The sequence below is a fragment of the Chelmon rostratus genome, chromosome 3 (assembly GCF_017976325.1).
Source record: "Chelmon rostratus isolate fCheRos1 chromosome 3, fCheRos1.pri, whole genome shotgun sequence".
In the NCBI taxonomy this organism is placed as follows: Eukaryota; Metazoa; Chordata; class Actinopteri; order Chaetodontiformes; family Chaetodontidae; genus Chelmon; species Chelmon rostratus.
The window spans coordinates 5,005,179-5,018,516 of NC_055660.1; the positions used below are offsets into that span (position 1 = coordinate 5,005,179).

A 13,338-nucleotide genomic window follows, 5' to 3' on the forward strand; every position below is an offset into this window, starting at 1 on the left:
TGGGTGACCGTGACTGCTGGATATTTATGTTCGTGTTTGTCCTTACTTGCCATTTGTCACCTTCTCTTATTTGTACCGTGCATTTTTTTGTTGACCTCACCTTCCTGGTTTGATTTGATTTCCGTCCCGTCCTCTCCTTGTATCGCTGTTTGTTTCTCCTGTTGTCTCACTGCTTTTCTTATCACCTCTTTTTCTTTTTTCCAAAAAATCTCCTCCCTTTCCTTGAGGTCTCATCTGTCTACTCCACCCCCCCAGCTTGACCTCCCCTCCACCCCGTCTTTTCTGCTGTCTCCACATGAGTGATGTGTTGCATGTGTATCTCTCACAGACAAAGATGAGTGCAGCAAGGACAACGGCGGCTGCCAGCACGAGTGCATCAACACAGTGGGCTCTTACGTTTGTCAGTGTCGCCATGGCTTTGTACTGCATGAGAACAAACATGACTGTAAGGAAGGTGGGTTTCACGTACATTCACATCAGTACACACACTGGCATAAGAACCTCGGACCGCACATGCACGCGCTGCCACATTCGCACAAGCATGTGCTCATTCACAAGAACAGCTATCGTCCATCATACGGCCCTTACTCTGTTTATCCACATCAGAGTCCACCTGACAGCAGACTGGCCCTTTCCATCTGAGGAGAGTTTTCTTTGCAGTCATACATTTCCACACTTGGAGGCTGTGAGCAGAGCTGCAGACTTGAGGTGAAGATGGGAGACATGACTTTGACTTTAAGGCTGCGAGACTTGACTGACTTGAACATTCAAGTCTCAAGCTTTTGACCTGGTAAAAGGCTCCATGATACTAACTGGCGTGCCATCAACCAGCGCCACGAGGCAACCAAAGCCAAACCAACCTCAGTTTAGCATGGAGTTACGAAATGTTAGTTATACACCTTTGCTTTGTACTGTTACATCATTTGTTGGCTAAAATCAACAGCGTTTGTCATAGTACATAAAGTAGTATTATCAGTCACATTAGTAAGTCAAGCTAGCCAACTAACAAGGTTAGCCGGCTAGCTTTAACTTAGCTATGCTGCAGGAATCTGGCATTGGTTGCTTCGTAACGTTAGCTGCTAAAGTCATTTGCAAACTGAAAGGCAGCAATTTACCGGTGATGTTACCCACTCAAGACAGTATTTTGCTATGTTAGCTAATTGGCTTTTTGTCCGCGCTATCAAGAAAGCTAACGCTAGCTAACATTAGCCAGCTAAAAACACAATGCACACTGTTGGCAGCGAAGGGGAGCAGAGGCACTCGTGAGTGTGAGTAACATCACATCCTTTGGACTTTAGTGGAAAAAAGCATCCAGTCGTTTGCATAGAAATGAGTCCACAGGCTCTTATAGGTCTAATTTTTTAAGTTACATTACAGTCTGTCCACACATTGGCAATACACACCGATTAATACATGTAAATTACTTAACAATCTTGAATATTCCACATTAAAGACTTGACTTGAACTCCTCCTAAAGGACTTGAAACTTCGCACTGAATTTGAGACTTGGCTTGGCCTTAAAGGACTTATTTATTTTGAAAGACTTGTGACTTAATGTGGACTGGCACTAACAGGACTTATAATGAAAGAGTTGAGACTCAAATTAGACTGGCCCAGAAATGCTTAACAACAGTGCTGAATGCTCGTCACTGTTGCTAATTATAATTTTTTATTTTGCTCAAAACACCGACTCACTGACACTTGACTTGGATCTGCACCAAAATCATTATGTCATAAATCATATTTGTTAAAGAATTATAATTAAAAAAAAAAAATTCTGCATGCATGTTACCAGTTCGGGGTCCAGGGACTGGGACTATCTTGAGATGAGAGATGAAGACTTGAGACTTAACATGAACTTGTCTCAACTGACTTAAAAACAGCTCTGCCTGCAAGTCACTAAGGGTGTGTTGAATTGACATATTATGCTCAACTCTTTGAAGTTGAACTTTTGAACGTGTGCACGCAAACCACATCAGTGCACACATACACACCTCACTAAAGGCTCCCTGTGCTGCTCATAAAAACACTCATGTTTCAAACATCTGGGTGCTGGAAACCTTCACACGTAGCGCCGTCTTCCTGTGTGTGTGTATGTGCGTGCATGTGTGTGTTTATGTGCGCATTAGACCAGCTTCACCCAGTAACCTTGCAGAGTCATGTAAATCCATATTCCCATCACACAGCTTGTGTCCGTGTTTCATAATGTACACACACGCTGTATGTGCGTGTGAAAGTTTCAACATGTGGATGTGGACATTTGGATAGCGTGACATGTGCTGTTAACATGTTGGATTGATAAAAAAAATCACCTTTTAGTGAGAGTAGTCACCTGCCAGAAGTGTGTAACACTATGCAACACCTGCAGCGGAGAAAGAAAAAGACAAAAGACTTGAAATGTGTTTTCTTTATGATCTCAGGGATCCCGTTTAGCCTTTTTCGTAAAACTAAGACATCTGTTAAACTTGAAACTGTTGGGTTATTTACTTAATTGCTGGTAATATAAAGATGCTGTGGCATTGTAAACTATTTCCTGTTACTGACAATAACTTCATAATGTGAAAAGATGCTTTTTCTGCTATATCAGTCAACACAGTCATGGCACAAATGGTTGTCGGAGCTTAAATCTGTGTCTTGTAATTAGGTTTTTAATTGCACAAGGTGTGAGGGTTTTCTGTTATTGTAGTGTGTGTGTGGAATATGACATCTGTATTTAATACTTTGCCTGTTAGGAAACTCTCCTTTACATTTATAAGCTGTTCTTGTGAATTCATCCATCTCATTGTGTACAAGGGTTCGCTTTGTCTGACTCTAAATAAAAGCTGTCACTCTGGAATACATCTTGTTGTCTTGTGCATGCCTCCTGCCTCCCATCACCTTCATTAAGCCACGGCATTCGTTTAACTCACGCCACACACACACACACGGACGAACGCCGCAAGCGACTGTGAGGGCCGCCGTGGATCGCTTTCGCTAACTGATGCAAACTCTCAGAGAAGTCAGCAACAGTCCAACTTCAACCAGAAGGAGTTGCTATACAGTCTTTAGCATGCTACAGTATTAGCCCACAGCTGATGTGTTGTCATGACATAGTTTAAAGAAGTTAAAGGTCATCAGTGACAGATGAAACCATTCTGATATGTTGCATTTGAAAGTGGATTTTAATTAGAATTAGTTTGTTAATGCTCGGCAGTGCAGAGTCCTGGAGTAACTAACAAATCAGCAACAGAGCAGTTGGCAGCAGATGAAAAATAGCCTGTTGGCTAACATTTGGTGCATTTAGAGAAGTATTTACAATGTGCACTATCATGTTTACTTGTTATCGTAGAGCAGCAATGTGCAGGTCCCAGAGGTGTGTTCATTTATTTTTTTTAACAAATGAGTTTTTGTTGCTTTGGACAGCTGTAGTTCTTTAAGATCCGGTCTCTGTGAGTCAGTAGCATACGATCATTTTCATACTCAAATCATTCAGTAAACCCTAAATGTATTAAAGATCTGAATTCATGGTGTTTCTCCATTCATTTATTCAGGGTTTTCCTTTAATTTGTCACTCTGCTGTTGTTGCTGAACTCAACCAGAATGGATCCCGAATCCTAAATCTGAACAGATTCAAACCTGCTAGGAACAGAATTTCAAGCTCAGTACTTGGATATGTAGGATCCAGTTGCTGAACATCCAATCACCAATTTTCAGATTGTAGAAAGAAGTGTTTGCAATGAGTTTCATTAAAAACAGGAACTAACTATAAGCAAAAAAAAAATACATTACACACATTAGGAATTTCTGCTTTTGTGTCCTTAAATACAGATCCCATTCATTGTTCAGCTAACATTTAGAGTAGTAAGATCAGTTTAACCTTTAAATATTGTAGGAAACGGATGGCTTGTGCTACTAACACCTGTATCTTTGTGCTTTGGTTGGTGTTTGTGTGTGTGCTATTCTCCATCACCGCAGAGAGCAGAAGGCTTACTGTCGCAGTGTTTGAGGCATGTGTGCACGCGTTCGCTGAACTTGTTGTCAGGATGTGTTTCTTTGAAATCTTCTTCTCTCTCTTTCAGTTCTCTGGTTTCTCTCCTTCCTGTTCCCTTTCCATTTCCTCTGACCTTTTCCTGTGCAGCCATGATTTTAACTTCCTCTCTATCTGTGTGCTTACGTGTGTGTGTGTGTGTGTGTCCAGCTGAGTGTGAGCATAAGATCCACAGCCCCAGCGGGACCCTGAGCAGCCCCAACTGGCCGGACAAGTATCCCAGCCGTAAGGAGTGCACCTGGGACATCACTGCCACGCCGGGACACCGAGTCAAGATCGTAAGTGTGCTGAAATCGAGCAGATTTCGTGGCTTGTGAAGGATTTCGCTCTCACTCTTAAAACCCTTCAGCATTACTGGCCTTCTTCCCTTCCCCTCAACAATACATTATTCGGTCTGTGGGGTCATATTGTATGTAAAAGCCTCAGGCTGCGCTCCCCCCTTCTTGCTCGTTGATCTCTCTTTCCCATGTTCCACTTACGAAACCTAAATGCGAGCGGGGGAGAAAGTGCACGTGCAAGTGTTTGTATATTCGGGCTAACTGCAAGCGTGTGCTCATGCGTTAGAAACAGGCCTTGGGCAGCGGCCATCTGTGTCCTTGTGTCTTTCTGTATGTGTGCATGTATATGAGTGCGTTTGGCCTGCATGTGCACACACATGCATGCATTTGGGCACATAAACATTTACATGTCAGCACAGATAGTCAGCTCCAGATTGTTTGAGTTACTGCAGATGTACGTATTTAGGGAAAAAAAACCTACAAACATCATATTTTGCTCTGCTGCTCCATGGAGGCTGAAAAGTTCTGATTTGCATGTTTTTTGTCTGATTTGACTGTTTGGCTAACAGTGTTAGCTTTGATGCAAATGGGGTTTCTTCGTGACTCAGGTGCATTCACAGAACATGCTCAACTTGCAGTAATAGAGTGGTCTAGACACACACACACACACACACACACATTTGTGAGGACCCTTAACCAAGCACGACCACATGCCTAGCCTCATCACCTGCCTTCACTTGGAACTAAGTCTAACCTGGAGGCTGACACCTGGTGTTAACCGTCAGACAGCCTTTTGGCTCTAAATGTTGTGATATGCTTGCTTTTTACCAACGTGGACACATAGACAAGCAGATGTGAGGCAAGCTGCGTTATTCGCATACTTTCCTGCATTTTTGTGCCTGGAGGATTACAGTACAACCCCGATTCCGAAAACACAGGACACATAAATACAACAGAATATGATAACTTGCTAATCCTCTTTGACATAAATTTGACAATATGTTTAATGTTTGACCTCATCAGCTTGTAGATTTTTGCAAATATCTGCTTATCCTGAATCTGATGCAGCAACACATTTCAAACAAGTTGGGACAGGAGCAACTAAAGAGTTGTGGAACGCTCCAAAAACACCTGTTTGGAACATTCCACAGGTAAACAGGTTGATTGGTAGCATCCAAACAACACTCCACAAGAACACAAACTGTGTGTATTTAAAAGCATTACCTCTGCAATCAACGATTCTTGGCACTAGTAATTAATCCTCCTGATTCATCCGTTAACCATTCGGTCAGTGGAATGTGGGAAATTGCTAATCACAAGCTGGAGGTGACGCCTTCAAGCTGCTGGTGTTCATCTTTAGATATTCAGATGTTTATTGTCACATAACACAAAGAAGAGCAGCAAACTTCACTTTTTAGCTAATCAATTAATCAGTGAATCCGGCATGTATCTCATTCCTGAACTCAAAAAGGACCTTGCAAAGATACAAGAACAGGCGCACACATGCTCACATTCACACAGCTTGCTTCAGATAATCCTGCTCCACTCGTGCTCCCGAATAGTGTCCTACACACACACACACACACACACACACACACACACACACACACACACACACACACACTAATTCTAACCTTAGCCTTAAAACCAAGTCTTCACCTTCAAACATCCCTTTGTAAGTCTGTCTGAAGTGAGGAGGGTCGAGAATGTTCTCATTTTCCAAAAACGTCCTCACTCTCAAGGTGATTGGCTCTCACAAAGATAATACGCACACACACACACACACACACACACACACACACAGAGCACAGTCCTCGCCTCACTTCCACTCTGCAGCCGCATGCTTAGTTCGCTGCATGTTATCAAAATGGTCATCAGCCGTCATTAGTTTTGATAATCTCTTATCACCGCTTATGTAACTCATAATACAAATTACATCATCAGCTAACATGACACATTTAGCGGTTTTTGCACCTGTTTTGACTGTGTGGCTACATGTGATTCACACACAAATTGGGAAATTTGTGCTTGTGTCTATGCGTGTGTGTGTGTGTGTGTTGAGATTAGCAGGGATGCTCTCTGTATCCACAGCACTGACATCACAGCGGGATAAATTTAATACCAGAAATCTGAGCGTAGACATGAAGGTCATTCTGTTATTGCTTCTTCTCTCTTTGTCTGTCTCGCTCACGCGCACACACACACACACACACACACACACACCTTCACGCACCAAATTCTCTTGGGAGTTGTAAACAGATCCACAGACCACATCTCGGCCGAGCTACAGTCAGAAACATCTGGAAGCCATCACGACCTCAGGATCAAACACTTCCCCTCTCGGTCCACCTTCGCTGTGCTTTCTCCTTCCGTCTGGTTTGTTAAACATCAGTTTGTTGTGGTGTTTGCGGCGGCGTGATGGAGCACAGCTCAGGAGACAATCACAGAGGTGTGTGACTGTGTGTGGGAGAGAGGCCTGCAAGGTGTTATGACTCAGCTCACGGAGGCTTGATTAGATTATGAATCGTGACAGTGTGTACATGCATGTCAGTGTGCAGGCAGAGCAGGAGGGAGGCAGCGGCTCGGCTTTGTACTATCAAAGAATATGCAAATGTATTTATTTTAATGTGTTTTAAAGGGTCAGCAATCAGTTAAGTTATTAGTGACAGAAATTTTATTCTAGCAAGTTTCCTGTTCCAGGTCATGCTCACTGCTGTCATTTCCCCGTTTGAGGCCACGACAGGATGAAAACAGACAAACTGAGTGTCGGGCGTGTGAACACAGTGGAGCATTTAGCAGCTACAAAGACAGTCATTTTCTCAAGAGTCGGTGGAGACCAAAGCAGAGCTAAAAATCTAGTGAATACTAGACTTGCATTCATCAAAAGGCCAGAAACACGACTCCAAATGAATCAGTATCCGTATCTGCTGGATGGTGGTGGTCAGTGTGGTGTTAAGTTTGTGTCCCTTGAATCACGTTGTGCATACGTGCACATGCTTCAGTGCACACATTTGTGGCTTTGTTACAACTTTTGTGAACAATGAGAACGTCACCAAGAATGAGTTCACTCGCAAAATTAAGGAGCTTTACTGCACAAAACGGGGAGCGGACCACAGAGCAGCCGGTGCAGCCGGAGCTCATGTAGAAGCAGTGTTGGTCAAAGCTCCACCTTCCTTTCTTCTCACTCTTCAGAATGATGAATGTACAGACGAGACAATTTGTTTAAATCAAAATTTTATCAATGAATGTATGGACGCTAAATGTATGTCCACTTCTAACCTTAAAACAAGGTAGCACATGTATTTTTTACCTCTTGGTTTCTACGCACGCACCGTTTCAGTAACATCTGCTAAAAGTTTGAGCTATCCGTCTGGCAGATTTCTGCCGTCATCGTAGTTCAGTGCAGATTAACGCAGCTGCATTTGTGGTGCTTGACTCATTAAAAAAAATGCAATTTGAGAAACAGGTTTGTGCTTTGTTTCATTCTGGACCTCAGCTTCAACAGCGTCCCCATGAAACTCGTATCTCACTCAGCCATCTCTCACCCTCTCCGTCTCTCTGCCTCTGCCTGTCCAGACCTTCAACGAGTTTGAGATCGAGCAGCATCAGGAATGTGCGTATGACCATCTGGAGGCCTTCGACGGGGACAGTGACACGGCAGCCATCTTGGGTCGATTGTGTGGCAGTAAGATCCCGGAGCAGCTGGTCTCCACCGGCAACAAGATGTACCTCCGTTTCATTTCTGACGCCTCAGTGCAAAGGAAGGGCTTCCAAGCTACACACTCCACAGGTTTGTGTGTGTGTGCGTTTGCGTGTCTGTGTGGAAGCATGTTTTAGTGTTTATGTGTGTCAGCAATAAGATCTCATTGGCGTGCAACACATCAGGTGTGAGTTTCTGTGTCTGCAAAGAGCATCGCTCACGGTCGCCAGCTTGGATTTCTCAAGTTTTTTTTTTAAGAGCAACATCTCCCTCTAGTGGTCCGCAGCAGCACATGCATGATGAAACTCATTCATGAAATCTGAGTTTATTAACTAGCTGGAACAACATGCTGTGTCTGTGCAGAGTGCGGAGGCCGTCTGAAAGCAGAAGCTCGTCAGAAGAACCTCTACTCTCACTCCCAGTTCGGAGACAATAACTACCCGGGTCACACTGACTGCGAGTGGCTGCTGACGGCCGAACAGGGCTACGGCATCGAGCTGACCTTCATCACTTTTGAGGTGGAGGAGGAAGCTGACTGCGGTTATGACTACATCGAGCTGTACAACGGTTACGACGCCAACTCACATCGACTGGGCCGCTTCTGTGGTTCTGGGGTAAGGTTTCAAGTCCTCATCCAAAGCTCGTTTTTCATCTGTCATGTGACTGGTGGACGACGACACCAACCTTCCGCATGTTGTGATTCATTACTACAAATTTTGTTACAACATAATTACTTCGAGTGTATTTTATATTGAGTTGATCCCACCGACACCATCCTGCTGACATAAACACTCAAAACACCAAATCTGTATTAATACGCAGACATGCACCAGTTTGAGTAACATTAACTATAAACTACAGTATCTTTGTATATTCATAAAAATAAAACTATCTTTGTGAAGTAATGGGTTAATTTAATTGATTGAAGTTTTCTTTAAATTCTTGTGCAGCTGCTTGTGTCAATATTGCCTTAAGAGCAGAATTTGCTATTAAAAAGAAAAACTTTATTGTGTTTTTCTGCTGAAATTGATTGAAAGTGCTGATGCCTGCAGCTGCAAAACAGGCAGCAGTGTAATCCTGCAGGGCAACTGTGCATCGTCGCTGTACGTCCACTGAAAGTGGCTCAGATTGTTATTCTGAGTGTCTGACAGCATGATGGAAAGGATCTCTGCAGAGAAATGAACCTTTCGCTTGATCTGACCTGTCGTCTGACTGAGTCTCGCTCGAGGAGAAGTTTCATTTTGAATCTCGTGACAGGTGACTAGCAACAACAAGGTCTTTCAGTGGACGCACGCTAGCCCATTTTGTGGCTGATGGCTGTAGCGCTCTTGCTCAAATTGTTGAGCTTTATAGTCATTTAGACAGAGAAACTCATGGCAAAGTCAGGCCCAGATGGAAAAATTCTCAAAGTTTCCCTTTAGTAGACCAAATGAGTGACATAAACCTCTAAAAGTGTGAGAAAGTGCTTCACATGTCTCTCTGTCTTCCCTCCTTCAGCCCAGGGAGGGAATCTACTCGCCCGGAAGCACTATGCTCATCCGTTTCCATAGCGACGACACAATCAGCAAGAAGGGCTTCCACATCCGCTACACGAGCACCAAGTTCCAGGAGAGCCTTCACACCAGGAAATGACCTCACACGCAGCCCGGTGACCTCTGACCTCCGTGCAGCCCCGCCACTGTTACCCTGACCTTCACCATGGCAACGAGAAAAGTACAGCCTGTCCCCTCTTCGGACCGGCAGACAGATGTGGGAGGAAGACGATACTTGCGTGAACACTTGTCCCCCTCCGCGGCTCCACACAGGTCATCGCACTCTGAGAGGAGGCAGGAAAACCGAGGAGACATCAGCTAATGTGGGGACGCACGGCGACGACCGAGGGAGCCATTTCTGTGGAGGAGGTGGTTTTCACTGCTGGACATCGAGCTCCCCTCGCTGTGGACGGAGGGCTGCTGAGGGTCCACATCGGTTTACTAAATACTCACCGTTGCACAGAAGCAAGCAAAAGAGTACAAACACACACATAAACACGCTAGAGTCATATTTAGAATTATAAACTATGGAGGCTCGAGGAACTGAGGAGCTTCTGCGTCAAAAAAAAAATGCATCCAACGAGGGAGTTTTAGTCTTTTCTGACTCCTTGAACTGTGCGACTTACTGTGATCAGACGGCTGCTCATACCCCCACCAACCGAAACTCTGAGGAGACATTTTTATTGCCTTTGATGCCTGGGAACTGGTCTCTCTCAACCCAGCTCAGAACGGCTGCAGACGGTTTTATTTCACGTCTTATTGTAAAACCCATTGTGTTTACTGTATGTGTGTCTGTGTGTACAGAGAAAAGAACAGAACCGAAAGGCTGCCGTGCGCCATTTGCCCTTTTGCTTAAAAGCTTATGCAGACGACCATCGTTGGAATGGGAAAAAATAAAAATGCAAATGGAGAATTTCCAAATGATCTGTGATGTTAATGTTAAGCCTTGCTTTATGTTGTGTGCATCCACGCTGTTTTTTTTGTTGTTGTTTTTTTCAGTTTTGCACCATCTTGTAACAAACTTTCATGGATGTTTCCAGTTTCCACCTCAACCCCCCCAGAAAAGATCTTTTTTTTTTTTTTTTCCAGTGGATATCGGAAGGGAATATTTTCACAGCTGTCTCTCGGAGTGACACGACTCTGATTGAAGGAGAGATTCCCATGGTGCTAAAAATAAAAATACTCTGAACGACTGCGGATGGAAGTAAAGGTTTCGGTAGGAGATGCAGTCAGCGTGCAAACAGCACACTGCATCAACAGCACTAGTCCTGTGGAACTACAACATTGCCTTAGAACCAAAACGTATGCTATCGGAGGTCGCTCCTATGCTCTTGCACGGGTGTCTTGTGTCGGCGGAGTGTCTGCAAGGTTTTTCGGCAGCGTGTTTCATTTGTTTGGAGATCTTGAATGGGTCCTATTGTAAAAACAAAGAAACAAAAAAAACATGGGAAATGTAGTCTGTGTGTGAGATAGAGTGTCAATGGTGCATGTGTGTTCGTGTGTCATTTTTGTAGCCGCTCTCAGATACACACACACACACAGGCGCTTACACGTCCACAAATACAGGAAAACACACCCTTCTGCGTGTTCGGAGTGTGTGGAGAGCAAAGTGCTGCGAAATGAAGGAACATCAAGGTGCACGCAGGCTGCATCCTCTCTGTGTTCAATGCAAACGTGTAAGTGTGTGTTCTAGGAGATTATAGAGAAATAATGTGTATGTATGTCTGTAAACTGGATGTTTTTAAGTTGAATCATTCATTGCTGTACGTGCCAAGCTCCAGGTGACCCTGACCCGCTGTAGGTTTTGTTTCATCATCCCACCTCTGTGTCTGTAGTTCAGAGACACTGTCATGACGTCCTCTGCATCAGTCATTAAAATACACACAGGTAAAAACTATCTGTGTTTCATGGATTATTGCTGCGTTTTGTGAATGACTTTTTTTTTTTTTTTTTTGGACCTGCTTAGACGAGACGACGAGTACTGTCCCGAGTGCCAAATATCGATCCGCCAATCAAATCCTGGCATTTTCTCTTTGTGGTGATTATATTCAAGTGTTTTCTTTCACGTGATGATTATATTCTGAAAGGGCCTCTGATGGTATTTAATGGTCTGTTGTAATTTATTACTCACTTTCCCAGTCATAGTCCATGGCAAATGTGTAGTAAAAGAAGCTACCCTAAAGAAACCTTAAAGCCCATTCGAGTGTTTTTGTTAGACTAACTTCTGTTTCCTGTCTGTCACTATTATTCTGCTTCTCCAGCCATGTTGATGTGTTCGAGTGAGTCAGTATAGACTCTTTCAGTGGTAAATTAGATTCAGGTTATAGATTGATATGCATATTTACTTTCTTCTCATGTCCGTATGCTAAATATGAAGCTACAGCAAGTAGCCGGCTGGCTTAGCTTAGCATAAAGACTGGAAACAGAGGGAAACAGCTAGCCGACCTCAGTCTAAAGGTTAAATCTTCCTTCCAAGTTCTCACATGAAGGCTTTTGTATGAATTACACAAATAAGATGTGTCTTGTTCATTACTGATCTTTAGGAAGATTATTTTTTGACATTCACATTATTAGTCTTCCAATCATATTCCAGCACACAATTCATTTGTTTTTAGCTTTAAAAATATGTGCAAACGCTATAAAAGCTAAAAGAAATGCCATCTGTGTGCCAGCTGGAAGTTAAATGGTGAGCAACAACAGGAGGTGTGACTGTTCAGCCGATGACCTCTGACCCCACATGATTCCTTCCAACACAGAGCAGCTGATCAATCAGGTCGTTTTTCATGCAAATTTAATTCCTAAAATTTCTCATTTTTGAATGTGTTGATTCATAAACTGATTACACTTAAACACTAAAAAAGTTTGTAATTACTCACCTTCCAGACTCCATCTGAAACTCCATAGTTTACCACATTGTAGGTGCTGCCTCTGTTTCAGTATGACACAACCAGTGAAGCACTAGAGTGAGAAGATTTCTAATTATTAATGAAATCATAGAAACTTTCAATATGCATCTTTGATCATTTTAGTCCAGTACTAATGTTGCTGTACATAAATGAACATTTACTTTTGACCCATTTCGAACACAACAGCTTGGTGGTATCTTGAGGATTAGCCACTTACCTTTACAGGATCAGTTAGGTGAGCTTGAGTTGTCACACGTTTGGTGCAGCACACACCTCCAGCTGTTTGCTGCCACTGTTGTACAACCAGTTCACCACTAGAGGGCGTTCAGTCTGAGCTTTTCTAAGGTCAGTGCTCTGAAATGGTTCAACTGTTTCACCTAAAAGTCAACATATTTTCATGTTTTTTCTTAACATTAGTCGCTGTAGGTTTTTCATGATAGTCCGACCTTCTCTGAGATGGATTCAGAACATTGATCGAACGTGTTTAACTCATAAATGGCTTTTTTAAGGTGAGAGGGTACTTTTAAATTGAACTTATATAATCAGAGCAAGTCTCTGTGTATTCATGGTCTACATTCATGCTGAATTAACACCATATATTGTATTAGTATGACTTGATCAGCCTGTAGTTTCACAGTGTTTGTCTGACCCTCTAAAGCTGCAGCAGTGTGTTAAATCTACTCCAGTGTTCAACTTTGGCTCCATCTACAGTTCATCCACAGAACTGCAGGCAGACTGCTGCAGGTGACCACTTCACCCAAATTAGAGAAAAAATAGCTTTTCTCATTTAATTCTAATAGTGTCTACCCCTGCATAGAGTTTAGCAAGCTGAATGGAATTTAGTTTAGTGGTTTGTTAAAGCACTGATATGAAAAAAGTAAGCTTCAGGTACTTG

General features: G+C 43.1%; 1 protein-coding gene across 2 annotated transcripts in view; it reads left to right on the forward strand.

The window, feature by feature from the left end:
- Positions 1–9,978, forward strand: part of tll1 (tolloid-like 1) — a 45,696-nt gene extending 35,718 nt beyond the window's left edge. For both annotated transcript variants that reach the window (XM_041933248.1, XM_041933249.1), the window contains 5 exons: positions 329–454; positions 4,178–4,305; positions 7,882–8,095; positions 8,369–8,619; positions 9,503–9,978. In XM_041933248.1, coding sequence (XP_041789182.1) covers positions 329–454; positions 4,178–4,305; positions 7,882–8,095; positions 8,369–8,619; positions 9,503–9,637 — 854 coding nt within the window. In that variant the 3' untranslated portion in view covers positions 9,638–9,978. The remainder of the gene's footprint in view (positions 1–328; positions 455–4,177; positions 4,306–7,881; positions 8,096–8,368; positions 8,620–9,502) is intronic.
- The last annotated feature ends 3,360 nt before the right edge of the window (positions 9,979–13,338 follow it).